Here is a 26,710-nt window from a genome sequence, read left to right as displayed (position 1 = left end):
ACAATTTCAATCTAGAATGGGAAGTGGAAAGGTTAGAATGAAAAATACAATAACTCACATTAAGGAGTTGGATGAATTTCACAGCACATTAGACATAGCTGAAGAAAGAACTAGTGAACTGTAAGGACAGGAAAAAAGAAGTCTGAAGCAAGGAAGAACAAATAGTTGCAAGTTTTAAAAAGACAGAAATAAATCATGGTGGTTTAAAATATGATACTAAAATCAGTGATACCTTATTCAAGAGTAAGGATATATTTACCTATCCTTTGAATCTGGGTGGGCTTGTGTCAGTCATGACCAATAGATTATGACGAAGTGGTGCTATGTGATTTCCAAGTTTCAGTTATAAAAGGTCATGCAGCTTCTGCTGGTTATCTTAGAATACTTTCTAAGATGTTCCTTCTTGAGAACCTCTCTTTCAGAAACAAGCTGCCATTTGTGAAAACTCTAGTCCTTACAAAATGGCTAGGTGTGAATGTGTTGGTTGAAAGTTCCAGGTGAGCCAGGTATTGAATTTAAAAAGTATTCAGATGAAAAAAAAAAGTATTCATATGATTCTAGCCCCTATCCAATGGCTAGCTTTATATGTCAACTTTACTAGGCTCAAATAGCTAGTAAAATATTATTTCTTGGTACATCTAATGCAGGTGTTTCCAGATAAAATTGGTATTGGAATCAGTATATGTAACCTTCACCAGTGCAGGTGGGCATTAATATGCTGGGAGCCTAGATAGAAAAAATGTAGAGAAAAAATGAATTTTCTCTCTCTTTGGCCTACAACATTTTCTTCTGACCTATATATCAGTTCTCCTGGTTCTTAGGACTTTGGACTCTGGAACTTGCACCATTGGTTTTCCTAGTTATCCAGGTCACAGATAGAGAGATCATGGAACCCCTATAGTCTCCATAATCACATGAATCAATCCCTAATCATATGAACCAATTCCTATAATTTCTATAATAAATAGATAAATAACCTATTGGTTCTGTGTCTCTGGAGAACTCCAATTACATCCCATCTGTTCAAGTCACCCCCCACTGAGGTTCTATTCATTGTTATTAAAGACAAACTGCAGAAATTACTGACCCAAGGAATCCATGAACATACTAAAATGCTTGTTATTTAATGCTGTTAAGTTTTCATTAGTTTATTATGTAGCAACTGATAACCAGAAAAATATCTAGAGATACAATGATATGAATGCAGTATACATTGGAATTTCAAAAAGAGAAAAAAATGGGGCAATAGCCATACTTGAACAGGTTATAAGTGAGAGTTTTCTAAAACTCATGAAACACATCAAAATAAAGATTTGAAAATTCCTATAATAGGCTGGGGGAGTTGCTCAATGGTAGAGTACTTGCCCACATGTATGCCCAATCCCCAATACTTTAAAAAAAAAAAAAAGGTATATTGTAGTAAAACTAATACAAACCAAACCTAGAAGACTGCTAGAGGGAAAAAAACCATAAACAAAACACCAATTCCTTCTAAAGGAGTGAAAATAAGACTATAATTTCTGACTTCTTATGATAGAAGGAAAAAAAGAAAGATATGTTCAAAAAACAGAAAAACAACTGGAAGCATTGAATTCTATATGAAGTATATAAAGGCTACCAGCACATTCCTTCAGCCCTCTTTGGATTTTGACTTCATTTATGATCAACTGATTAGTAATCTTAATTATATTGGCAAAATTCCCTTTGCCATGTATCTTATGACCCACCAATTCCAATATACTCAACTGAAATATGTACACTATCTTCATTCAAAGACATGAACCATGATGTTCATAGAAGCACTAGTCATAATAGCCCAAACTTGGAAAGCACTTAATGCCCTTGAACAGGAGAATAATAAGTAAGTGCTCAGTGAAATGCTACATAGCAGTAAGAATGAAAAATAATATGGAGGAGCCAGGTGCAGTGATGCATGCCTGTAATCTCAGCAGCTCAGGAGGCTAAGGCAGGAGGATTACGAGTGCAAAGCCAGCTTCTCGCTAAGTGACTCAGTGAGACCCTATCTCTAAATAAAATACAAAATAAGCTGAGGATGTGGCTCCATGTTGAGTGCTCCTGAGTTCAATTCCCAGTACCCAAAAAAAACAAAGAAAAATAATATAGATGAATCTCATAAACATAAAAATTGAGCAAAAGAAGTTAAACAAAAGAATTGTCATATAAAGTGCAAAAATAGGAGAAACCTATATGTGGGGTTAGAAATCAGGATTATCCTTAGAAAGCTGGCAAAGGAACAGAAGGAGGAATGGAGAACCACTTGGAGCACTGAGGATATTGTCTTCAACTGGGTGTGTTTAATTTGTAAAAATTTCTCATGATATATGCTTATTATATATCTTAAATTTCGGCTTCTAAAAATCTTGAAATATCTAAAAATAATCTTTGCCAAATAGCTAGAAATAATAGAAGAATCACTCAAGATGGTTCAAAGTAAAATTTAATAAATAATGTATTATATTTCTAAATACTAGCAACAAACAAACAACTAGATGACATAGTTTAAAAGGCACCATTACAACAGAATAAGAAAATGTCAGGTACCTAGAAATTAATCTAACAAAAGTCAAGCAAATCTCTATAGAAAAAAATCATAAAACTTTATTCAGGGACATTAAAGAGGACTTAAAAACATGGAGAGATATATTCTTATTCTTAGAAAAACTTCATATAAATATATTAGTTTTTCTCTAGTTGATCCATAGATTTAATGCAGATGTAAACAAAATCCAGATTAGCTGACTCTAAAATGTATCTGGAAAAGAAAAAGTCAATAATTTCCTTTCTGTAAAGATGGAAAGATGGTACATATGCGCCCTTCCTGTGGATAGGATTTACTAATGAATGAAGAAAATGTGAAACTGATTTAAAAAAATAAAAGACAAAGTGACCAGTGGTACACAATAAAAAGGCAGATACAGACCCACAGATATATAAGCTTCGGTATATGACAAAGTTACAATATCAGATTGGTGAAGAAAGAAGTGATAATGCAGTAAATGAAGAAGGAAAAGATGCTTATTCACATGGAAAGAAAGAAAATTGTATCATCTTTAACACATTCTATACAGAAAAATAAAATTCTGAATGATTCTATAAAAAGGCTTTAAGTTATTACAAGTTATAGGTGAATATCTTATAGACCTGAGTAAAAAGGGATTTTTTAAACAGGACATAAAAAGCACAAACTCAGAAAAAATTGATGAATTCGACCACATTAAAATTAATAACCTTTATCAAAAACCCTTTAAATAAACAAATGTTAAACCCCAAAGGTTCCCAGTCCAAACCAGAAAAAAAAATCTGGGATAGGTTCATCACAAATTCATAAAATATTTAGTAAGTGTACCCAGAAATTAATGAACAGAGAACCGAAATGGAGAAAAAGATTAATAAAAAACAAGTGAGGTCCTTTGAAATTTTTAATAAGATGGCCATATCTCTGGCAAGACTGATCAGGAAAAATGCAAATTCAGATTGAAAGAGAGGACAAAATTACATTATAAAACTAGGTTAAGTGCAATATGGGAAAACTACAATAGGGAGATCGCTTTTTCTTTTCTGGTATGGTGTGGGGTGGGGAGCATGGACAGAAATGTAATTTGCAATACAGTGTGTAAAGGGCTCCTATCTGTGCACTCATCTGCCCGGCAGAATCTTTCTAGAAATATAGAGAACATATTCTAAGTAAATATTTGCATTCATTCATTCAAAAACCAGTCTTGGCTCTCTATGACAGCTTCCATCCAAATGGCTAACAGAGAAGAAGAGGATTTCATAAGTCAAAAATCAAAAAACTGGAAAGGAGAAAAACAGTTCATGACCAGATTGGGAGAGGAGCAGCTATTTAAGAGGGAGCCTTCCATCTGGTGCCATGAGAAAGATGGCAACGATGTGGGCAGAACAGAATTAACAAATCACACAATTCAAGACAGACATCTATTATGGACAGTTCATCTGCCCTCACTCTCCTGATTTCAGAGTTTGCTAGTTGGATTGAGAAACCTAAAGAAAACTTGAGAGGGTTCAGGGGTGCTCTATTCCAAATCCTCTCTTCTGAGGGCCTTCCTCAGGACACTGCCTATGACTTCAGGATGGTCAAGATACAACAGGCCAATAAATGGCTAATGTGTGAGCACAAACTCCTTTGATGGTTTTGACATCTATGAAGAGCCATCTTAATTTCAGAGCTCCCTATTAAGTAGCTGAGGCCTCAGTTACTACCACATAGTGAGTCACCTGATTCTGCCCTCTTCAGCTCCTTCAGTTGTATTTTCTATGAGCCCTCTCCAAAAAAACTAGCACTGTAAAGGTAAAATTTCCAAGCTGATTCTAAGCCACAGAGCCTGAGTTAAAGTGTAAAAGACCAGGCATCCTAAAGTTTCCAAAGTGCAGAGATTGGGTTAAAAAGTAAAAGACTGGGTATTGTTAGAGTTTCTCTGCTACCCCCAAAACCTGTAATCCCTGCAGCTGTTAGGACAATACTGGAACTGCCCAGTAAATATTTCCACTGACTTTCTGGTTGTTTAATAGCTAAGGGTTCCAAGTTGCTTGGCACATAGGCATTGCAGGACCTAAACCAATCAGTTTGAATGTGTACCCCACCTAGGAGCACCAATCACTCCTGCCCTGATTGTTCCCGCCAATGTATGCGCTAATCCTGACTCAGGGTTGCTGTTCAATTTTCCCGCGCCTCATGATGATTTGTTCTGATGTATGCAAAGCCCCCCACCCTCTCCAAAAAGTGTACTTAAGCTCCACTTGAACTCTGCTCTGGGCTCTGGGCTGCTCTCCCTTCTTGAGTGAGCAGAGTCCCAGCGCGCTGGAATGGATCCCCAATAAATATCCCCTTTTGCCAATTGCATGGAGTCAGACCTTTACAGCACTCAATTCTCTCAGTATACTTCTGGGGAACATCATCTAAGATAAAAACTTAAAGGCTCCTTTAGCATGCTCCCTTAAGAGTCCAAGCAAAGCACTCATGACTTTTTTTGGAGGTCATGAATCCCTTTGAATATACGATAAAAGGTAAGAACTCAATTTTCAGAAAAAATACAGACTCTTAAACCTTAACGTACTTTTTTTTTTTTTTTTTTTTTTTTTTTTAGAGATTTTTACCCTTCCTTTTCCTTGTCTTTATAGCCCACCTCAAATTTTACCACTCAGGGAAAGCCTGAAGTAGCTCTTTGTATATGATCACAAGATTAGTCACCATTTATTGAGCACTAACTCTCTGTAAGACCCTGTGTTAAGTGCTTGGACTTTCAGGATGCCTTTGATCATGACATAACACTGCAGGGTAGTTACTAATATCTTCCTTTTAAAGATTTAAGGGCTTGGCCAAAGAAACATAGCTAGTAATTAACAGATACTGGCTTAACACTCTAATTTGTTTCTAAAGCTTGTACCCTGAACAAGTGACAAAAAGACTGGAAGGTCCTCGAAGGTCATCTAATGAGGTGTCAGGATTTAAATCCAGGTCTAACTCCAGAGATCGCGGCTCTTCAGGTTAAACAAGTCGTAGAGCCCGTGAAAATGAAGGAAGTTGACTTTGTCCCGCCTCGGTCCGTCTGGGTTCCTCTGTCATTAGTGTATGCTTCCATAACCATTCCCAAACATTTCGGTGCAGCGTTGCTATACACGGTTAGGGAATTTCCCCACCCACTGCCGCCTCGGTTTAGGGCGGTGACGATATGCGTCCCCGCCTACTAAGGGAGATGCGTCGGCTTCCGTACAACATGGCGGCATTCTTACCGTCACGCCGCTGGTTCTAACGCCACTTCCTGTCTTGCGCATTCGAATTTGACTTTTGAACTCTCCGTCGCTTTCTTCTTCCTCTTCCGGGGACGGTGTTTAGAGGTATGGTGTCTTATTTTTTCTCTGTGTATTTACGCCCTGTATAATCGGCCGCCATCCGAGAAATTGCGGGAGCAGGGAGCTCTTAGGAATAGTTCTTTGAATTGGCGTGAGGGTAAGGGGCGTAACAGGGAGGCTGTTGGTGAAAAGGTCCTGTACTTTATCTTCGAAAAACCGTCAATCCTGGCTGCCCTTCCGAGGAAGCGAGGAGCCGGAACTCTACCTTGGTAGTGCGGCATTTGGAGGCACAAACCAGTGGTGGCTGCGTTGATTGAGTCAGGGAAGTCGTCGAGCATTTTTAGATCATAACACCCTCGTTTTAGTATCTCGGCGGTAGACGCCCTGCTTGGGGAGGGAGAGGAACCTGGCAGTTTGGGATAGTTGCTTCAATGCCAGCTTCTGTTTTCGGCGATAGCAAGGGAGAGAAAACGTGTTAAAGGGAGTTTTTCGTGTTGGTTTTGTAGATGAAAAAGAATTAGTGGCTTCTTGGGGCTCAGTGGCCTTCTGAGTCCGTATCGGTGTCTGATGGCTGCTTGTTAGTGTAGTGTTAGTAAGCGGGTTATGACATCAAAGGCACTTCACAATTCTGTGGTGAAGCGGTTACAAAGATTGAGATGGTTTTTCTTACGCTTTTTGTTAATTGGAATAGTTCATTCCCAAATGAAGTCGTTTGTATGTTGTATGGCCGATTTGCTAAGTAACAACATCAAGTCGCAATTCCATTTTATAAATGGAGGGGGAAAGTGGTGCCATAGTCCAAATACACCGAAAACCAAAGAAAGGCAGGTTTTCTTGACTAAAATGCTGCTTTGGGGCAAGACCTAGAACCCTGAATGCATCTTAATATGTGCCAGGCACTGTTGGGGAAAATAGTTTTTCATTTAATCTTAATGACAGCTTTCTAAACTAGGTAAAATATCCCATTTTAGAGGAAAAAAATTCAAACTCTTTTCAGTATGTTTGCCATTGAATGGAACAGCTAAGGGTTCAACTTTAAGGGGTCACTTTTCTCTTTATTTAACTCCTACAGATGCTACTTTTCTGGTGCATTACATTACCAGGTGCTACATTTCTGGACACCACTCCTAACAAAATCTGGCTCTTTGAAGAAGGAGCCTGTTAACCAAAATTTTAATGAAGTGCCACATTTGATTTATCAGTAGGAGAAGTGACATTCATTTTCTCTTTAATGTAAAGTCTTTTAAAATATCTTGAAGCTGGGGTTATGGCTCAGCTGTAGAGCAGTAGCATGGCTTGTGCAAGGCCCTGGGTTCCATCCTCAGTGTCACATAAAAATAAGTAAATAAATGGAATACAGTTTTTTTAAAAAATCTTAATATAAAGGTATTACTTATAAATGTGTACCTGTGTATATGCACATATGGATGACATAAATTATGTGATGATGCTTTGAGCTTTGAATTGTGTTTGTAATGACAAAACTTGATTTTATTAATTTTTAATTTAGGCACTCAGAATGGTTCAACGTTTGACATACCGTCGTAGGCTTTCCTACAACACAGCCTCTAACAAAACCAGGCTGTAAGTATTTCCAAAATTTAAAATACATATTGTCATTTACTTCACTGAATCTGAACTGTTTACTATTATCTCACTTTCTAGGTCTCGAACCCCTGGTAATAGAATTGTTTATCTTTATACAAAGAAGGTTGGGAAAGCACCAAAATCTGCATGTGGTGTGTGCCCAGGCAGACTTAGAGGGGTAAGTGACGCTTCTGCCATGAACAACATATAGTAAGGGTTTAACTTTTGTGCATTAATCCCTTGATAAGAAAATGAGTGAAGGAAAGGGCACCACTAAGATGATTTGAGAATTGCTAACCCTCTAAGATCCAAATCAGCCCAGAACGCTTTTTTTTAAACCAATATGGAAAATGTGATAAAATGTCCTTTGAAATATGTTGGTACACCATTTCCCTTTGTAACCTAGTTTACATTTGAAGTTACCACCTATCATAACTGGGCAAAGTTATTAGTATCATAAGATAATTTCAGTATTTGCCTTATGCAGGTTCGTGCTGTGAGGCCTAAAGTTCTTATGAGATTGTCTAAAACAAAAAAACATGTCAGCAGGGCCTATGGTGGTTCCATGTGTGCTAAATGTGTTCGTGACAGGTAAGTGAAATGTTTAAATCAAATGGACTTTTTTTGGCAAATATATATATGTGAGTGTACTACCTGTTTGCTAGTTGTTGTTAGAAGACTGATAAAAAAATAACTCATTTTAAACAAGTTCAAAGCTCAGGAATACTTAATGCTAGATACAGAAATTTAAAAATTGCAGTTTTATAAGGGAGGCAGGTAAGAAAAGAATGGAAAAGTAGAACTGTGAAGGATTTTACAGGATAAAAGGCAGGTTTTCTGCTTAGTTCTTAAAAACGGGAATTTATGCATTTTGAGCAGTGCAGAGACTCCTTTGGTGTGCTATAACAAATTAAAGCATGGTGATGGTGAAGTCATTGGATCAACAAAAGATGGGTATTTGGAAGGTAGAGTTTCTCTTTGCAAAGGGTGAGGAAATGACCTGATGGCTGAATGGCTAGGAGGCTGTGGGGAGAGGAAATATAGAGGGCTGGGTCTTTAGTTATAGGAAAGAATTGTAGTATTGAAGTTTATGTTGTCAATGTGTATTAGTCCAGGTGTTAAATTCACATAGCCAGTAAATGACAAAGTGAAGACTGAGTCCAGATTTTTTTTTAAGACCTTTAATCTTAACCCTACTGGTTTCATTAAATTGCCTCCAAAGAAGACCTCAGTGGAAGGAAAACATAAAACTATGAGCTAAGTCACGAGCTTCAAGCTAGAGTTGATTGGCTTTTTACTAGTAAACTTTATTGAATCTAATTATATGGGCACATTAAGATAAATTCTCAGGCCTAGCTCTTTTACCCCTTATTTTTAGTTCTAGCTCATAGCTGATTTTTACTGAAAACTTGCAATAACATGACTAGAACATTCTAAGATATTTTGCTAATGAAGTAATATCCATGTGTCTTGAATCCCAATAATTAAGAAATTGTAAGTGGTGGGGTGGTCTCGTGGTTATGATTTTATAAGTTGATCATGACTCAGAAGAGGAGGGCAGATAATATGACTTGCATGGAATTATAGAATTACATGTTTTGTTTTTAATGTTTTCTTAGTTTTAGATGGACTCTATCTTTATTTTGCTTATTTTTATGTGGTGCAAAGGATCAAATCCAGTTCCTCACATGTGCAGGGCAAGCACTCCACCACTAAGCTACAACCCCAAGCCCAGAATGACTTGTTTTTCCAGGTTCCTTGATGGCTTTACTTTCATATTTTGGAGACTATTCATAAAATATTTTTCTTTCTAGGATCAAGCGTGCTTTCCTTATTGAGGAACAGAAAATCGTTGTGAAAGTGTTGAAGGCACAAGCACAGAGTCAGAAAGCTAAATAAAAAAAAAATGAAGCTTCTTTGAGTAATAAAAAGTCAAAAGGCTTGTTCTGTGTTGTTTGTGTTTTGTTATGTTTTAGTATACAGGATTGCTTTCTACATTATTTGAGACCCCCTATGATTTTAGTTGATTTAATTTTTCTAAAGGAAAAAATAATTGAAGATTACTAATTGCTATAATTTTTTGATGGCAACTCTAGCTACTATTTTGCCACACAGATGCCTTTTCTCAAGCATAGGAGTGGTTTAGGGAAAATCATCCTGTTCAAGCCTTGATGCCACCTTGATAGTTTTTCATAGCATGTCTTTTTTACATAACCTAGTCAGAAACTCGGATCATCAAGTTACTTGGAATGGAACATTTTTACACCATACACTTCTAAATCCTTAGTTCAATTCAGCAATGGTGTCTTAACTCCTTTAACAAGTACTGGACTCCTACTGTATATAAAACCTTAGGGCGTGAGTGTAGTGAAATTGAAAGTTTGATTTTTATTGGATTTGTGGTCCAGGTCAGAGCATTAAAATACAGAACTTTTATTTTCTTCTGGTAACTACATAATATTGTTTCTGACAACCCTGTGACAACTTGATTGTCGCCATTTTACAATTGAAACAGGAAGAGCTTGTGCACAGCCAGAAAATTTTGAACCTATTGCAAGGCTTTTTGCTGATGGTGTAATTTAAAATTTAATTTAGTAATTTAAGATGCTGTGGGTTCCCTGACAAATGCCTTAGCTGAAATGATAGATAAGACCCTTAATATCTATTGATGGACATTGAGATTTATTAGGTTTCCTCCCAAATCTGTTCTGAGAATTGTTAAGCATTCAGGTTAATGGAATTGTCTTTTATAATGTTTAATTGCAGTATTAAGAGTGAGATTCTTTAGATAGGAGCATAATAAAAAAAGCTTTTGACCTCTAGAGTAGATTAATCTCACGTATTCCCATGACAGGCTTGTATATTGTTCTGTAGCAAGGTATTTTGCTCCCCGAGGTAGTTGTTGGTCAAAGAGTTAAAACAACAGTGAGCCCTAAAACTTAAAATGGATTACTTACTGATTGCTCTGTTGACTAGTTTTTTACAAGGCTTGAGGTAATTTTTCAAAGATAGCTACAAAGGAGAAAGCCTCAATTTGCCGGCTCAATATAAAAAGTTCTTGCTGGTCCAGGTTCTTTTTTCTTGCCTCTCCACTTCTCCCAAGTTTGGTACAGCATGACTAAACACAGGCTCTTAACTGGTGGGGACTATCAAGTTTCAGCAAAATAAGAAGTGGGTTAACTAAGAAATTTGAGAAGCTAAAGCATACATACTTTTCAAAGAATTAAACATCTTTGCAAACAATTTGGAAAGTATGAGAAAGCAATGAAAAGAATCTCATTTAATTTTAATACTCAGATAATTTTAATAGATGTTTTCCCTCCCTTTTTTTTTCCCCACAGCATAAGGTAGATATTATACATCAAAATTGAAAGCATACTGTATAAATCCTCAACCCTTCCCCCCCCTCACACACAAGCCCTGAGATTGTTTTGAAAAATTACTTCAGTGGCTATGCCATCAAATCCATGTACCATAATTTAAATATTCCCTTTCTTTCAAACATTTGAGCTATTTTCAGTTTTTCTCTTAAAATTTAGGATCATTCTTAGATAATTATTTCATTTAATGATGATTACTTTTTTTTTAAACCCATAAACTGGTATTGAAGTACAGTACTTGGAAAATGAAAGAAAACAGGACCAATTCTGTCCAAGACAGCAAAATGGGCTCTATAACTGCTGGGTTTTGATTTTTTTTTAAATGCAGACTTTATTGAATCCAGTTCTGTGTGTGACAAAGTAATCTTGACAGGTTCCTGACAAGACATGTGAATGTAGTCAGTGGTTTTCTTTTTAAATGTCTAGAATTTCTCCTTCCATTGAATTGCTTGCTTATAAATTCTATTAGAAGGTTGAATGGCCTGTTACCCTTAAAAGCAGAAAATCTCCATATGTTAATAAGTTAGATTTTGTTTTCAGTAATAACATTTATCATTTTTATTCTAATGATTAAGAGCTTGGGCTCCCAAAAGTTTTATAGTCAGGGCTATGTCCAACTTTGGTTATGAGCTATGCATCTTACCAAACCAACTAAAATCTTACATGGTGGTACATGCCTGTAATCCCAGAAAAATGGGAGGGAGAGGCAGGAGGATTGCAAGTTTGAGGCCAGCCTCAGCAACTTAGTGAGACACCCTATCAAAATTTTTTTAAAAAGGGCTGGGGATGTAGCTCAGAGATAGAGTACCCCTGGGTTCAAGCCCCAGTACTAGAAAAATTAATTTTTAAAAAAACAAAATTTTTGGTGGCACATGCCTGTAATCCCAGTGTCTTGGAAGGCTGAGACAGGAGGATCACCAGTTCAAAGCCAATCTCAGGCCTTGTCTCAAAAAATAAAGGGCTAAAAGTATGGCTAAGAGCCCCTGGTACCAAAAAGTTAAAATCGTACACAATCTTTGCTGAGTAATATGGTGATATAGTTCTGAATATTACAAGTATTCTCTAAGGCAGATTACTATTTCAGGTAACAATTATTCCATAATTATAAATTATCACTAGAACAAGAGTTATGCTGGAGCTACCTCATCCTGGCTTGTGAGGACCAATTGTGTGCATCTCTTTACAGTGCTAAAATTGTGGTAAGGGGCTGGGGATGTGGCTCAACTGGTAGCACGCTCGCCTGGTGTGCGTGCGGCCCGGGTTCGATCCTCAGCACCACATACCAACAAAGATGTTGTGTCCGCCGAGAACTAAAAAATAAATATTAAAAATAAAATTAAAAAAAAATTGTGGTAAGATTATTTACATCTGGGGAATTTGCAAATGCCTCAAAATCTATTTTTTTTTTCATGGGAGCTGAAAAATTAAATCCTGGCACGCCACTGGACTTTACTCAAATTACAGACTATTAATTTGCACAGAATGCTATTGAAATTCTGATGTATATCTGGTACTTGTTTAATGATGATTTGCATTTTCAAAAATTTATAATAAATGCTTATTAATTCTTTGATTCTGTAAATAATCTGAGTTTGATTTTATTATAATAAATGCTTATTAATTCTTTGGTTCTGTAAATAATCGGAGTTTGATTTTATAAAATCCAGAATGAACCTTTTGTTGAATCCTGTGTAGGTGACAAGTTCTGTATGTGTGAATGTAGGGGAAAACAAAAGTCTTGCAAAGTTTTATCTCTTTAAAAAATGAGAAGTAAATGGGATAAACTCTGTTTTAAACTGGAATAGAAAGGCTAACACTATCTTCATGAGTTTTATTTCTTTTAGTTTGGACTGCTGTAACAATTACCACAGACTGGGTGATTTAAACAAGAAACATTTATTTCTCACAATTGTGGAGACTGGGAAATCCAAAGTCAAGGTGTCAGTAGATCTAGTATCTGAAGAGAGCATTATTCCTGGTTTCCAGATAGCTATCTTTTTGCTGTATTCTCATATAATGAAGAGAAAGAACATCTGAGTTTCATCTTATAAGAGCACTAATCACATCATGAAGGCTCCACCCTTCTTAATTGCCTCCCCAACATTCCACCTCCTAATACCATCCATTGGAGATGAGGATTAAAACAAATTTTGCAGGGACATAAGCACTTAAATCTATAATAATTTCTAAAAGGGTAAGGTCCATCATAATACTGTATCAAAAGATGCTTTCTGGTTTCCAAAATATTTATTCAATCATTTTTAGTAAGTTTTCTTAAATATTTCTGGTTAACTTGAAGGATTGTATAAATATTTTGCCATTCATTTGCATTCTTTAGTAATTTGCCTTAGCTTTCATTCATTCACTTAACAAATAATAGAAACCACCATGTGCCAGAAACTGCTACTGGATAAATAATAATTATTATAATTAATAATTATTATTATTATTATTTTGCAGTATTTGTGATTGAACTCAATGAGTTACATCCTGTCCTTTTTGTCTTTTTTTATTCTGAGACAGGTTCTTGCTAAGGTGCTGACGCTGTCCTCAAATTTATGATCCTCCTACCTCTACCTCCCAAGTTGCCAGAATTACAGACATGAGCCACCGCACCAGCTGGATAAATATTAATATAGTAACTAACAAAGTGGACTAGGTTCTTCCCTTGCCTCATGGTACATAGGGGAGACAATATCAAATGAGGAACACAGAAACATTTTTAATTGCATGCACTGGAATAAAAGTCATGTAGGGAAAATTCACTGTGCTGTGAAACATTATAAAAGGAATTTAATAGGGAGTTACAGTGGGATTTTCTGAGGAAGCAGTGTTTAAGCTCAGAGCAAGGATAAGTGGTGGTTAGCAGGATGACAAGTAGGCAGAACATTTCAGACACAGGAACTAACACAGGCAAATGCCAAAGTTAAGAAATAACTTGTGAAAAAATTAGTTATTATAACCCAATTCACTCAGTATTTAAAGCCAAGTAAATCAGAAATGTGTGAACAAATTTTTAATCACTGAGAAAGAGTATCGCTGTCAACACATAAGTTTTAATGTACCAACATTGCCCCAGGGCCAGAAGATCTATTCCACTTTATCCATCCTAAGGGAGGCCAGTGAAAGAAAAGCTTTCCCAACTGTTCATCTCAGACCAAAGAAATTCTCCCCTGCATTAGGGAATATTTAAATTATACAATGCCCTGGATAATTTAGGCACCAGCTTACTACACTATTAAAAAGGAAAAGGATCAAATGTATTGACAGAATTCCCCTGATATTTATTTGGTTTCTATATTCCTAGGCCTGTGCAAATAGCCTAAGGGATTTGCTTTCTAAACTCTTTCTCTTTAGGGTTGGACATAAGTTTACAGCCTGACATGCCTAATGAACAAACGATCTTGTGGAAAAATCAAAAATTACTGCATCTTAAAGTTGAATAAAGACTTTGCAGACTGTTAAGTCAGCTTTTCTTGGCTGTGATCAAAATACCCAACAAGACCGAGTTTATTTTGGGCTTACAGTTTCAGAAGTTTAGTTTATGGGAGGCTGAGTCCATTTCTCTGGGCCTGAATTGAGGCTTCTGCCCACCATCATGGTGGAAGGGCAGGGCAAAAGAAAGCTGCATACTTCATGGTAGCCACGAAGTAGAGAAAGAGGAGTGAATGGCCACAGGGAAAATACCAGGGAATACCCCTGTGACCTACCTCCTCCAGCCATCTCCAATTCACACTAGGATGTTGTGCTTAGGTTTCACCTCTCAATCCAATAATTTTACCTCAGACCATTTCTGCTTTAACACAGAAGTTTTGCTCATCCAAACCATAACAGACCAAACTGTCTCTCAATTTTGCATTTATAGAGTAAAAGTAGGCATTAACAGTACATAAATGAACAGGCATGACTATGTTCCAATAAAGATTTATTTATAAAAACTGTTATCAGTTTTGGCACTCACTTCACAGTTTATGGGCCTCTCTTGTTCTCAATGATCTTATAGCCACAGCTGCCATTTTACTGCAACTGCATAAAATTGTCTTGTTTAATCTAATCAGTCCAATTGGTGATGGTAAAAAATAAAAGGATTTTTAAAAAAATTTTCACAACATTTTGAGGTGAGATGAATGTATGTGTGTGTGTGTGTGTTTACTAGGGATTAAACCCAGGGGTACTCTACCACTGAGCTACATACCCAGCACTTTTTTGAGACAGGGTTTCCTTAACTTTCTCAGGCTGGCGTCAAATTGCAATCCTCTTCTGAATGCTTAGTAGCTGGGATTACAGGCCTGTGTCACTGCACCCAGCCTTGACATGATTTTTTACAGAGCACTATACCATTAAAACAGTGGTACAGTGCAATGATCTTTACATCTTTTTACCTGCATATCCCTTAAATAATCTTAAAAAGTATACAGACCTTCACTTATTTTTAGACAATCATCTAAAACTTTTCATTAGGGATTTATTTAATCCTTAACAAAGAATGTCATTTCCAACAAAATGAATGTTTTCATCATTTAAAAAAAAATTTTATTTTATTTTAAAGAAAACCTATGTCTTCATAATTTTAAAGAAAACTATGTGGTCATAACAAAGTCACAAATTAGGCCAGCACTTGAAGAGAAAGTATCATTTGGGTCCACCTTTGGGTGAGTTATCCACGTGGGAATTTGAACCCAGCACATTGCTGTAAGAACCCATGGGATGGACACCTTCATCTCAGGATTCCATACCTCTTCCAGTTAAACAGGCAAAATATTTTGATTGGCTTTTAAACTTATTTGAGGGAGAGGAAAGATGGTGGGGTAGAGGAAGGGTGCAATTTCCAGTTGCTCTGTTGCTCAGGATTCAAGTGGCCAGGAATACTGCTTCCCAGCAAGGTGAGTGACAGAATTCACTGAAATTCAGTATCAAAATCATAGGGACACAGAAATTCAGGTGCTTTGAACATAGGATAGAAAAGAATACCTGTGGAACCCAGCCAGTAATGCCGGCAGTGCCAGTAAAAAGAGAAAAAAAACTATTCCATCAACTTCTTAATATATTGACTAACAGACATAACAGCCATTTTTAAAGACAGGAATTGACTCTTGAAACAGTTGGAAGTCTTATATTCCATTTTCTTTTGTTTGTGGCCATGCCATTTTTTCCATAGAATTTCAAAGTTGTGTGTTTTTATGTTAAAAGTCCTTTCCTGATTGGTGATTCATTGTTTCATTTCTAAGAGAGAAAGAGGCAGAGTCTTATCCCCATTTGTTCCATGGATAGAGTAAGGCAGTGTTGCCTCTTCAACTGTGTTCTTTGCTTCATTCTCAAAGGGATGATCCATTGACCATTAGGAGAGATGAAGAAGGTAAAGATACTGAATGAAAATTATCATCATTACCTCCCACTTTGTTCTATGCATTCAGAGGGTCCCCATTGTGTGCAGATAACCTGCCCCAATGCCTTACTCATCCCTATGTGAAAGACATGGGAAGGCACAAAGCCCAGTCCCTGGTGTTTTATTTCTTCACAGCATTATTTATAATTCATTGACTGTATGAAGTACTATTTTAGGCACTGGGATGAACAAATTAGACAAATAACCCTGCCTTAGTAGAGATTTCATCTCAGTGAGGACTGACAAAATGAGAAAATAAGTGACTATATAAATTAATAAAATACACAATACAACCAATAAATGCTATAGTGAGAATTAGATAGAATGCAGGCTTCAAGTATGGAGTGGCAATTTACATAGGCTTCCCTGAGAAGGGGCCATTGAAGCAAAGACATGAGGCTGTGAAGGAGCAGTGAAGATATCTGGAGTTTTCCAAGCAGAGAGTAGGCTGGAGACAGGAGGGTATCATGTGACCGAAGCAAAGGGAGAGAGTAGAAATAAGGTCAGGGAGCTCGCAGGGTGCAGGTCCTACTGGTCCTCAGATTCCCTGTTAGGGCCAGTATGACCATCAAGCCTGGGAAAGATGGGCTCTGGGAGCCATGCTCTAGAGGGCCCTGCTTTGGCTTTCTCCTGCTAATACTCCACTCCAAACAGAGTCCAGGAGACCAAGGATTGATAACTTTGTGGGTTCCCCTTTTAGACATAAGGCCTGAAACCCCTCCCCGTCACACACACACACTTCAAAGCACCCCAACCCCACTCGCAAGGGGGCATTCCTCTTCCTTGACCATCTCTTAAGAGAGGACTATGCCATTGATGTATGCACCCCAAGTCTGAGTACGTTTGAGGGGATGTCAAGGAGGTTTGGTGTGTGTGCTGAGTTGTCCACCCACCTACACATGAGGCCTACTCAGCAAAGTCAGAGTTCTGGAAAAGTGGGGGCAGGGCAAGGAACAGGTCTCCTGAATCAACATGTCTGGGCAGGGAAATTTGAAGAGCCCTAGAATTCTAATGTCAAACTGGCCATTAAGACCTATTGCCTGTCAAAGTGGCAGGACATAAACATATTTTTGTTTTGTTTTTGTAGTACTGAGGATTGAACCCAGGAATGCTGTAACACTGAGCTCCATTCCACCCCTTTTTATTTTTTATTTATTTTGAGAAAGTGTCTTGCTATATTGCTTAGGACATCTCGAAGTTGCTGAAGTTCCTCGTACTGTGATCTTCCTCCCTCAGTCTCCTGAGTTGCTGGGATTTCAAGCATGTGCTACTGCACCAGGACATAGAATATATTTTGTAGAACAATTTGTTAGGTTGATTTATACCATTTACATGGTTAGATATAAGATTTTGGCTGACTCCTGAAGAACGTTGAGGGCAAGTCTGGAGTGTATGGGAAGCCATCCGAAGTGCTTTGTTTGAAAGAGGTTATGCTGATCTCATATGTGAAATTTTCCATTTTTGTGCTCAAGCTGGTCAATGTATCAGGAACATTAGATGGGTTTGAGGGTCCCTTTCTTTTGTAAAATGGAAGAAAAGTGGAGTGATGAAAGGGACGTAAAAAAAATTGACATGACACCTTCTTGGGATGATCAATGTTAATAAAGAGAACATATGGAAGTTGATAATCTATAAATTGTGTTCCTTGAAACTAACAATGCACTGGGACCCTTGGAACATCCCCAGATAACCTTGGAAGTTAAAGGCACCCCAAGAGTTTGAATTCCCCCAATCTGAAAATTCCTATTATAGTGAGAATAGAGTTATAATTGAAGCTCAGAAGCCTGGACCATAGAGTCAATTCTGCCACTATTTCAGGTTTGTTGGGTAAGTCACTTGTTTTTGAGAGATTAACTGTGATCTCCAAAGTCTTCCATTCATTGATTCTTTTTTTTTTTTTTTTTTTGGTTCTGCTAATGAATTTGGTATCTGCTATGCTTGAGGCACTGGCTAGAACTACAAGGACTGATATGGTACCACCACTGCCCTCTAGGTGCTCTAGGCTAGCCATTTAACTTGGTAACTTAGGACTCTTGGTAGATTCACTTAAATCAATGGCAAGAGCTAGGATAGCAGCTATGAAGCACTTGGGAAAAGCTGGGGCATTGATGTAATGTATAGGTCAGTCCTGCTGAAAAATCATACTGAATCCTACATGATTTTCTAATATCCAGTCAAATTTTTATGTATGTGGAAAGCCTGTTTATCATTACCTAAGTCTTGGTAAACTCCATTTAAATAAAACACAAAATATTTTTGGCATGGCTTTAATAAATACTGAAATTTCCAGGAATGTAGCCACTATGTAAAACCAGGAGAGCTTATATTTTTCTTATGAATGTTAATCTGAAGAAATTCGACATTTGGGGGGAAAACTAATAACAATCCATGAAACTTTGATCTTCTGTAAGGTAATCTGAGATTCCCAAGTTTTCAAAAAAATGTAAATGTATGGGAGAATATGCTGATTTACATTTTTTTTCTTAAATCTTTAGTGCTAGAAATTGTTTGCATAAGATCTGATTAATAATAAATTAGTTTGTAGCATAATATATAAGTCTATCATGCTCTGCCAAGAGCATCATGATTTCTAAGTGCTTTGCTTTCTGAACAAGTTTGTGAACCACTACTATGGCCAATTGGGAAAACATCAAAGGGTTTTAAGCCCATTAGCATTTAGAAAGTTCCCTTTGATGGTTTGAAGAATTCACATTAATTCATTCAACAAACATTAACTGTACATTATGTGTGTACCAGGCACTATGCCGACACTGATCCTGAGAAGAATTTCTGGAGTATACAAAGTCTCACATCCCTCCAGTGTCTCTTCCTGGCACTTTGCCCACTACACCAAACCACAGATGCAGGTATATGGTTTGGTGTAGTGGGCAAAGTGTAGGCTCCACTGCTTAATCCTTATGTGGCCTTGCGAAGTGAATTAAATTCTCTAAATCTATGTCTTATAAAGCCCTAAATGGGAATAAAAATTACTTATCTTCCAAGATTGATATAAAGATTAAATATGCCTGCCACCTGGTAGATAATTAATTTATGTTACCTCTGGTTCCTTTCTTATCTCTCTTTAAAACATAATCTCAGAACACATCTGCCACCAACCATCATGTGAATATGAGTCAATGTGTTCCCTCAAGGACTATTTGTATTTTTAGTTTTATAAGACCTGATGGTGGGTTGATAGATTTACTTCTACTAAAGAAACATTGTACAAATTAAGCTGGTATCTTGATGTCTTCAGAGTCAAGTGTCACCCTATTCAATAAAAATGCAAAGTTGACAGGTAATGTAAGAGACAGGACCAGCAATGAATAACACACTGTGATTGCAAGATCTCAAAAATAGACACTACAGACCCAGATGAGATTTGCCATCCAAAGTTTCCTTTTCTGTTTCAAAAACCTGAGTTGATGATATAGTGGTTCTTATATTTTAGATTCATTTAGGAATAGGCTGGGGAGCTTATTAAAATTCAGATTCCCAAGCCCTACCAAAGACCTCCTCCATCAGAATTTCTGAAAGTTGGGCCCCAAACCTTCGTTTTAACAGAATCTCACGACTGATTCTCCCCAAGATGGATCCTGAAATACCCTTTCACAAAGATATGGTGGAAAATGTGTGTGATTTGGAGCTAGATACGTAACGGATTTCATTGTCGGTTTTCCATTAAGCATTTAGTTAGCCCTAAGCCAACCAAAGCAAGTTTCTTAGCTTCTCTATGTCTTCAGTCACCTCACCTATAAAAACTAAGATAATAAGCAGGACTTCAGAGGTTTTGTGGGTCAATGAAATAGCCTATGTTGTCCCTATCAGAGTGTGCATGGCCTGCGGTGGGGCACTCAGCAGTTCTCTTTCATGCTTCTAGCGCCAGACTGCCTTCTTACATACTTGTGGAGAACAAAGTGCATCAACATGATCAGGATGAAGCCTTCTCATTTTGAATGATTAAAGAGAAGTGATAATGTTCATAATAAACTAAAAAGTCAACTGATATCCTCCTATATCATGTTTTACCAAAAATACTTTTTTTCTCTTTGTAAGGAATCGTGTGTGTGTGTGTGTGTGTGTGTGTGTGTGTGTGTGTGTGTGTGTGTGTGTATGCCCGCCACCCCATGCAGGCTGAAGTGCCAAGCTGTATTTGATTAGCTCTGGGCAGAAGTGTGTTAGGGCATCTGAAAACCACAACTGGAGACATCTATTCTGATGGGCCTAATGCTCTGGGTATTTCCTTTCAACTGAACTGGAGGGAAAGTACTTTGATATAATGTACATATGGAAATATTTTACAACATTCTTAAAAAGTTAGATATTTCATTCAGTATATATATAAAACATACTTTTCTCTTCAATGTCTACGAGTATGGCCAAATCAATGTCTAAAGGGTCCTTTGTCATTTCTAAGCTAGAATAGTTTTGTTTTGCTTTGTTAAATTGACTTCAGTGTGTATGAAAGGACCCAATTGACAGCCTTGGAGACAAGAGTCTTTTCTCTGGGCTTCTGGCAGACAGCAGGAGCAGCTGTTGTTAAATGTTCCCCAAGCACCTTACCTCTGAAAAGATCATTTCTGGAGGTGAGAAGGCCCTTTGATTTCTTGCTGTTCTGAAACGTGTCTGTGGGAAGGGCGGTGGTATGGCTGGCCATTTGTACAAGCCTTTGGTTCTGAGGCTGTTGCCACATTTCACATGTGCAATCAAATTGCAACCTGGGTTTTGGTTCAAATTCCTTTGAAGAAATTGAAGTCTGTTGTTTTAAATGCCATTCCTAATCTGGGGGTAAAACATGCCTTGGAAAAATAGTCTTCAATCACGAGACTCTATTAATAGTGGTTACTTTCAGGAAGAAGGAATAGGGAAGAGGAGAAGATGATTCTGGGAGATGGTTCTTGCTTTTCATGCTTTTCTCCTTTGTATTTTATAAAACATGTCATCTTATTTCTTTAGAAACAGGGATCAACTGTATGATGCTGTTGTAGACCATTTTTTTTTTATTATTTATAGATTTCTGTATTGAAAAAAGAAATCTCATAAGTATACTTTTAAAAACTTAACAAGAGCAATTCTTTGGATTTAGTTACTAAACTTGACAAATATATATATATTTATATATATATATATATATATATATATATATAAATTTACAAGTCTATATGATTTGCAAGGCAAGTAGATATTTTAAAAATCTTGGTTTTGATATTTTATTCATCTGAAAATTAAGCGTTCACGAGATGAAATCTTTCTTTCATTGTTAAAAGGGTAAACCATTTGCATTTTAAAGATATGCTTGAATGCTGTGGGTAGCAGCCTTTTTCATTTATGTAATGTTTAATTGTACTACTTGATCATAGCATTGAGGCAAGTGTCTTTTAAATAAGTTTGCCTTTTTACCATTCTTGTAAATACAGTTTGCAAATCTCAAGGTATCAAAAATAAATTTTGACCAGGGCAAAACTGTGCATGACTGATTCCTATTGAAGAGAACTCCTGCCCTGCTGTGGCCACAGAAAGGAATTACAGGAGGGACACAAAGACAGTTATTTAGTTGAATTGCAACAGCTTTACTGGTAAGATAAAAATGTACATCCATCTCATACTCTCTTGCCTTGATCTTAGTCATGTTCACTTACAGTTTCCTTCTCTCTCCAGGGTCTTCTTCTCTTATCTTTTAGTTACTTTTCTTTAAAAAATTAATATCTGGGGGAATAGGGTTGTAGCTCAGTGGTAGAGCGCTTGCCTAGCATGGGTGAGGCACTTGGGGTTTGATCCTTAGCACCATATAAAAATAAATAAAATAAAAGTATTGTGTCCATCTACAACTAAAATATATGTATGTTAAAAATTAATATCTGTATAGTGTGGGATATGCATATGCATATATCTACATATATATATATATATATATATATGTATTTTTTAAACACTTGCGCCCATAATGCTACTACATAGCAACCCATTCTTCATAGTGTCTGTCTTATGTCTTTACCTCTCTCCCTAGTTCAGTCCTCATTCAATCCCAGCAGCCCAGTGGCCTTATAATATTTAAAATATATAAACTATCAGATGTGCACTTATGCAGCTCCTTCTCTGTCACATCAATACTTTAATGTATATGAAAGCATGTACTTTGGATAGCAGGCCAGGCCTCTGCCATTTTCTGGCTACGTCAACTTACAAATATTCCCCATCTTTATAGGCCTCAGTTTCCTTATCTGAAGAGTGAAATCAATAACATCTGCTCCAAAGAGCTACTGGATGGATTCTATAAGATGGCCTAACACAATTCCTGTGCGTAGTGCACTCTAAGGCTGACTGCTGTATGCTTCTAACCTCTCTGCTCTCTTTCTTTAGAAGATAGCTCAAATCTTTTTCAAGTTAACCTTCACCTCTTTGGGACTCCATCTCATACTCTCTTGCCTTGATCTTAAACATGTTCACTTACAGTTTCCTTCTCTCTCCAGGGTCTTCTTCTCTTATCTTGTGCATGCCCAAGTCTCACTACCCTGAACTGCACCCCCTCTTATGATCTCAGCTCTCTTCATGGGATCCATTCATACCTGGCTGTATTGAGTGGATAAATCCTACACTGATTCACTATCATTATTCTTTAAATTCCCTCTTCACTTCTTCTTCCCACTGCAGTCTGACTTCTGTGCTACTGAAATTAGTTAATTCCCTGGACATTTATGAACATCAATTGTGAAAATGTGCTTAGTAAAGAATCCCATCTGTTTTCAAGCTCTATAATACTGTTGTCTTGATATTTTCTGGCTAATAGTCACCGATGGGCAGTTGTCAAACCCAACAGCTTCTTGGAGACTTGCTGGAAACTCCCTTCTGCAACTTCTCCCCCCCTGCTCTGTTGGCTCTTCAGTTGCTTTGATCTTGCTGGGTTTATTCTGCAGTATCCTCCTAACCATGTGGGTCATTCTATAGACATCAATCTTTCTTCTTGCTCTTTTAACTTCAGTCTGTGAATTTCCTATAATTATACAATACATTTGGTTGGTATGTGTTGGCATTTTCCTGGGAAGAGTGTTTATAGCTTTTATCAGCTCTGCAAGGAGATCTGTGACCATTCCAAAAACAAACAAACAAACAAACAAACAAAAACCCAAAACACCATTCCTGCTTCATCTCATGTCCAGACACATTAACCTACTATTATGACTTCCGTTGTCACCCAGGTGGCACTGACTGCTGGATCTCTAACGTTCACCTTTTCCCCATGTTCCAGCAGTTATCCTCCCACAATTACAACAAGGGATTGATTGGAGGGTCCTTCTAGAAAGACAGTTCTCAACAGACAGATAGCAGAACCTCTGGCACCCACTCCTTGCAACGCCCTATGAGAGGCCTTGTGTGGGTTGCAGTGATGGTCAGGGAGAGTACATGTAATCAGAGCCCCTGGGGGGTAGCAGCTCTGCCTTTACCTTGTCTCTCTTTTTTTAAAATTTTTTTTTAGTTATTGATGGACCTTTATTTTATTTATTTATACATGGTGCTGAGACTTGAACCAGTGCCTCACACATGCCAGACAAGTGTGTTACTGCTGAGTCCCAGCCCCAGCCCCCAGCTTCATGAGTCCATTCATACCTGGATATATCTTTTGTGGTTTTCTTATCCACTGAAGAACTGCGTAACCCTGGCCATTCTCCTCTGGTTCCAGGTGAAGCCTTTTCTGTGCCAGCTCTTACAGTTCATTTCCACCTCAGCTCTCATCTTCCATAATACCCAAGCCCCATATCCTTTTTAATAAAATTCTACTTATTCTATCTATAAATAAAAATTATTATTAGATCACCCTCCTATAGTCTGTCTCAGGCTCTTGCCATCTGTCATTTGGAATTGCACTTTAAGCTCCTAAAAGGTGTCTCTGTCTCAAGTCTTTCTGTTCTCTCTCTCTCTCTCTCTCTCTCTCTCTCTCTCTCTCTCTCACACACACACACACACACACACACACACACACACACACACAGTTTGTTTCAGTTTTTAAAAAATCCTTCCTTGGTTCTTTTTTACCCAGGTGATGAAATCTAAATGCATCAAGGCATTGAAAGACCCCTTCCAATCGTACTTCTTTCTTCCTTTTCAGTTCATATCTCCAGCCATTTTCTTCTGTCATCACAGTCATCCACCTTTCCCCTCTCTGCCTCTGCTCAGGCTGGTCCCATGCTTGACAACTTTCCCCTAATCCCAAAGGAATCCAGCCCCTCCATCAATACGCAGCTCAAATGTGACTCTTCTGGAAGCCTGCCTTTTCCTACCTGTGAGAATTGATCATTCCCTTCTCGGGTTTCTCAAAGAAATTGGTCTAAACCCCTAGCAAGATGCACTTCTCAGTCAGTTCTGACACTGATTATGTATGTGATTCTTCCTAGACTAGCAGAACAGCCTCTATAGGAGTCTTGGAACCCCCAGCACTGGTTATCTTGGAACCCCCAGCACTTAGTACAGAGCTTGTCTCTGCTAGATGCTCTGCAAATGCTTGGAGAAGGGATGGAGGAATGAATGGCAAAGGTTACCATCTCAAGCACTACTACATGCACCCACGAATCCCTGTCTCTGCAGAGGAAAGAAGGAAAGTGTGTGAGATTTGGTCAGTGCTTTACGGAGTATACCACAGTTTCCACGAAGCAAGTATTTAAAAATGGAAAGCAGCTATTAGAATAAAGAGAATATCAATCAATAAAAAAATTATAATTCTTATCCAGCTATTTTATTTCTCTCTAGTGAGCATCAAAGAAACCATATTTTGATGGGCATTATAAGATTTGATCAGCTTTTTAGAGAAAGCACCTTGACTGAAATGTAGAGAAACTAGAGGTACACAATGTGGGTCAGCACTAATCAGTGGTGGCAGAGACAGAGAAGAGGGAACAGGCTAAAAAAGCGTAAAGGAAGTAAAGTTAAGATGACACATTAAAGGATCAAAAGACAGAGAAAAGTCAAGGACTCATTCATTGATTCATTTGACTCATATTTAATGAATCCTACTATGGACTGGCATTGTGAGAAGTGCTAGGAATTTGGTAAATAAAAAAGGATAGTGTCTCTGAAATCAAGACACTGAGTTCTGATACTACAGGTGACTGTCTATGGTTCCTACTAATGAGCATCCAGTCTCTCTTGGATGCAAGTAAACATGGGAAGTATTCTAATCTGTTCTCACAGAACATAGCAGTGAATACCTGGATAGAGAGACGGATGTGCCAGTGTTAAGACCAGAAAGGAGATATCTGCTGTTTTCCAGTAAAGTGCCATTTAAAAATTTTATTGAAATTGCAAAAGTAATATATGTCTGTTATAGAAAATTTGTTAATATATACAATTTCAGAGAAGGGAAATAATCTATAATCTCGACACATAAGCACATTCGTTTTTATGTCCCTTTGGACTTTTTTCAATGCATGATGCCTGGAAAATTCATCAACTAACAAATGAGCCAGTACCCTACATACAATTTTGTCATCTGATTTTCTTCATTTTAAGCCTTTGCAAACACCTACTCATTTAAGAAAACCAAACAACAATACCCCAACTTCTATAGTACTCTTTTATTAATTTTTTCTTTTTTCTTTTTAGTTATACATGAGAGTAGAATGTATTTGGACTTATTATACATACATGGAGTATGACTTTATAACTTCCCATTTTTGTGGTTGTACATGATGTGTAGTTACACTGGTCTTGTATTCATATATGACATAGGAAGATTATGTCTGATTCATCCTACTGTCTTTCTCATTCCCATCTCCCGCTCGCAGCTGGTGAATCTCCATTCCTCCCACCCTCCCAATCCCCCATTGTGGTCAGCATCCACACATCAGAGAGAACATTCAGCTTCTGGTTTTGGGGGATTGGCTTATTTCACTTAACATGATAGTCTCCAGTTCTATCCATTTACTGGCAAATGTCAGAGTTTCATTCTTCTTTATGGCTGAGTAACATTCTATTGTGTGTGTATACTACATTTTCTTTATCCATTCATCTGTTGAAGGGCACCTAGGCTGGTTCCATGTCTTACTATTGTGAATGTGGTCACATCACTGAAGTATGCTGACTCTGTCCTTTGGGTATATGCCAAGGAGGAAGATAACTGGTTCAAATAGTGGTTCCATTCCAAGTTTTCTGAGGAATCCATACTGCTTTCCATAATGGTTCCACCAATTTGCAGTTCCACCAGCATTCTTGCCAACATTTGTTGCTTGTTTTTTTAATAATTACCATTCTGACTGGAGTGAGATGAAATCTCAGTGTAGTTTTAATTTGCATTTCTCTAATTGCCAGTGATGTTGAACCTTTTTTAAAAATATAGATATTTGTTAACCAATATTTCTTCATCTGTGAACTATCTGTTCAGTTCCTTAACCCATTTATTGATCAGGTTTTTTTTTTTGGTGTTAAGTTTTTTGAGTTCTTTATATATCCTAGAGATTAATGCTCTATCTGAAGTGCAGGTGGCAAAGACTTTCTTTCATTTTGTTGGCTCTCTGTTTGTGTTCTTGATTGTTTC

General features: G+C 37.5%; 1 protein-coding gene across 2 annotated transcripts; it reads left to right on the top strand.

The window, feature by feature from the left end:
• The first annotated feature begins 5,801 nt into the window (after positions 1-5,801).
• On the top strand, positions 5,802-9,360 carry Rpl34 (ribosomal protein L34). Of its 2 annotated transcripts, none has more exons than XM_005340783.5 (5): positions 5,802-5,877; positions 7,343-7,416; positions 7,498-7,597; positions 7,907-8,010; positions 9,234-9,360. In XM_005340783.5, the coding sequence occupies exons 2-5, from the start codon at positions 7,352-7,354 to the stop codon at positions 9,316-9,318; spliced, it is 354 nt and encodes a 117-aa protein (XP_005340840.1). In that variant the 5' UTR covers positions 5,802-5,877; positions 7,343-7,351; the 3' UTR covers positions 9,319-9,360. The 2 variants fall into 2 exon arrangements, with proteins under 2 accessions (XP_005340840.1, XP_040148934.1); XM_040293000.2 differs by lacking the exon at positions 5,802-5,877 and adding an exon at positions 5,906-5,989.
• Positions 9,361-26,710: the final 17,350 nt, after the last annotated feature.

The sequence above is a fragment of the Ictidomys tridecemlineatus genome, chromosome 9 (genome assembly GCF_052094955.1).
Source record: "Ictidomys tridecemlineatus isolate mIctTri1 chromosome 9, mIctTri1.hap1, whole genome shotgun sequence".
NCBI classification, from domain to species: Eukaryota; Metazoa; Chordata; class Mammalia; order Rodentia; family Sciuridae; genus Ictidomys; species Ictidomys tridecemlineatus.
Note: the sequence above shows the minus strand (reverse complement) of the source record. Positions and strands in the feature narration are given on the sequence as shown.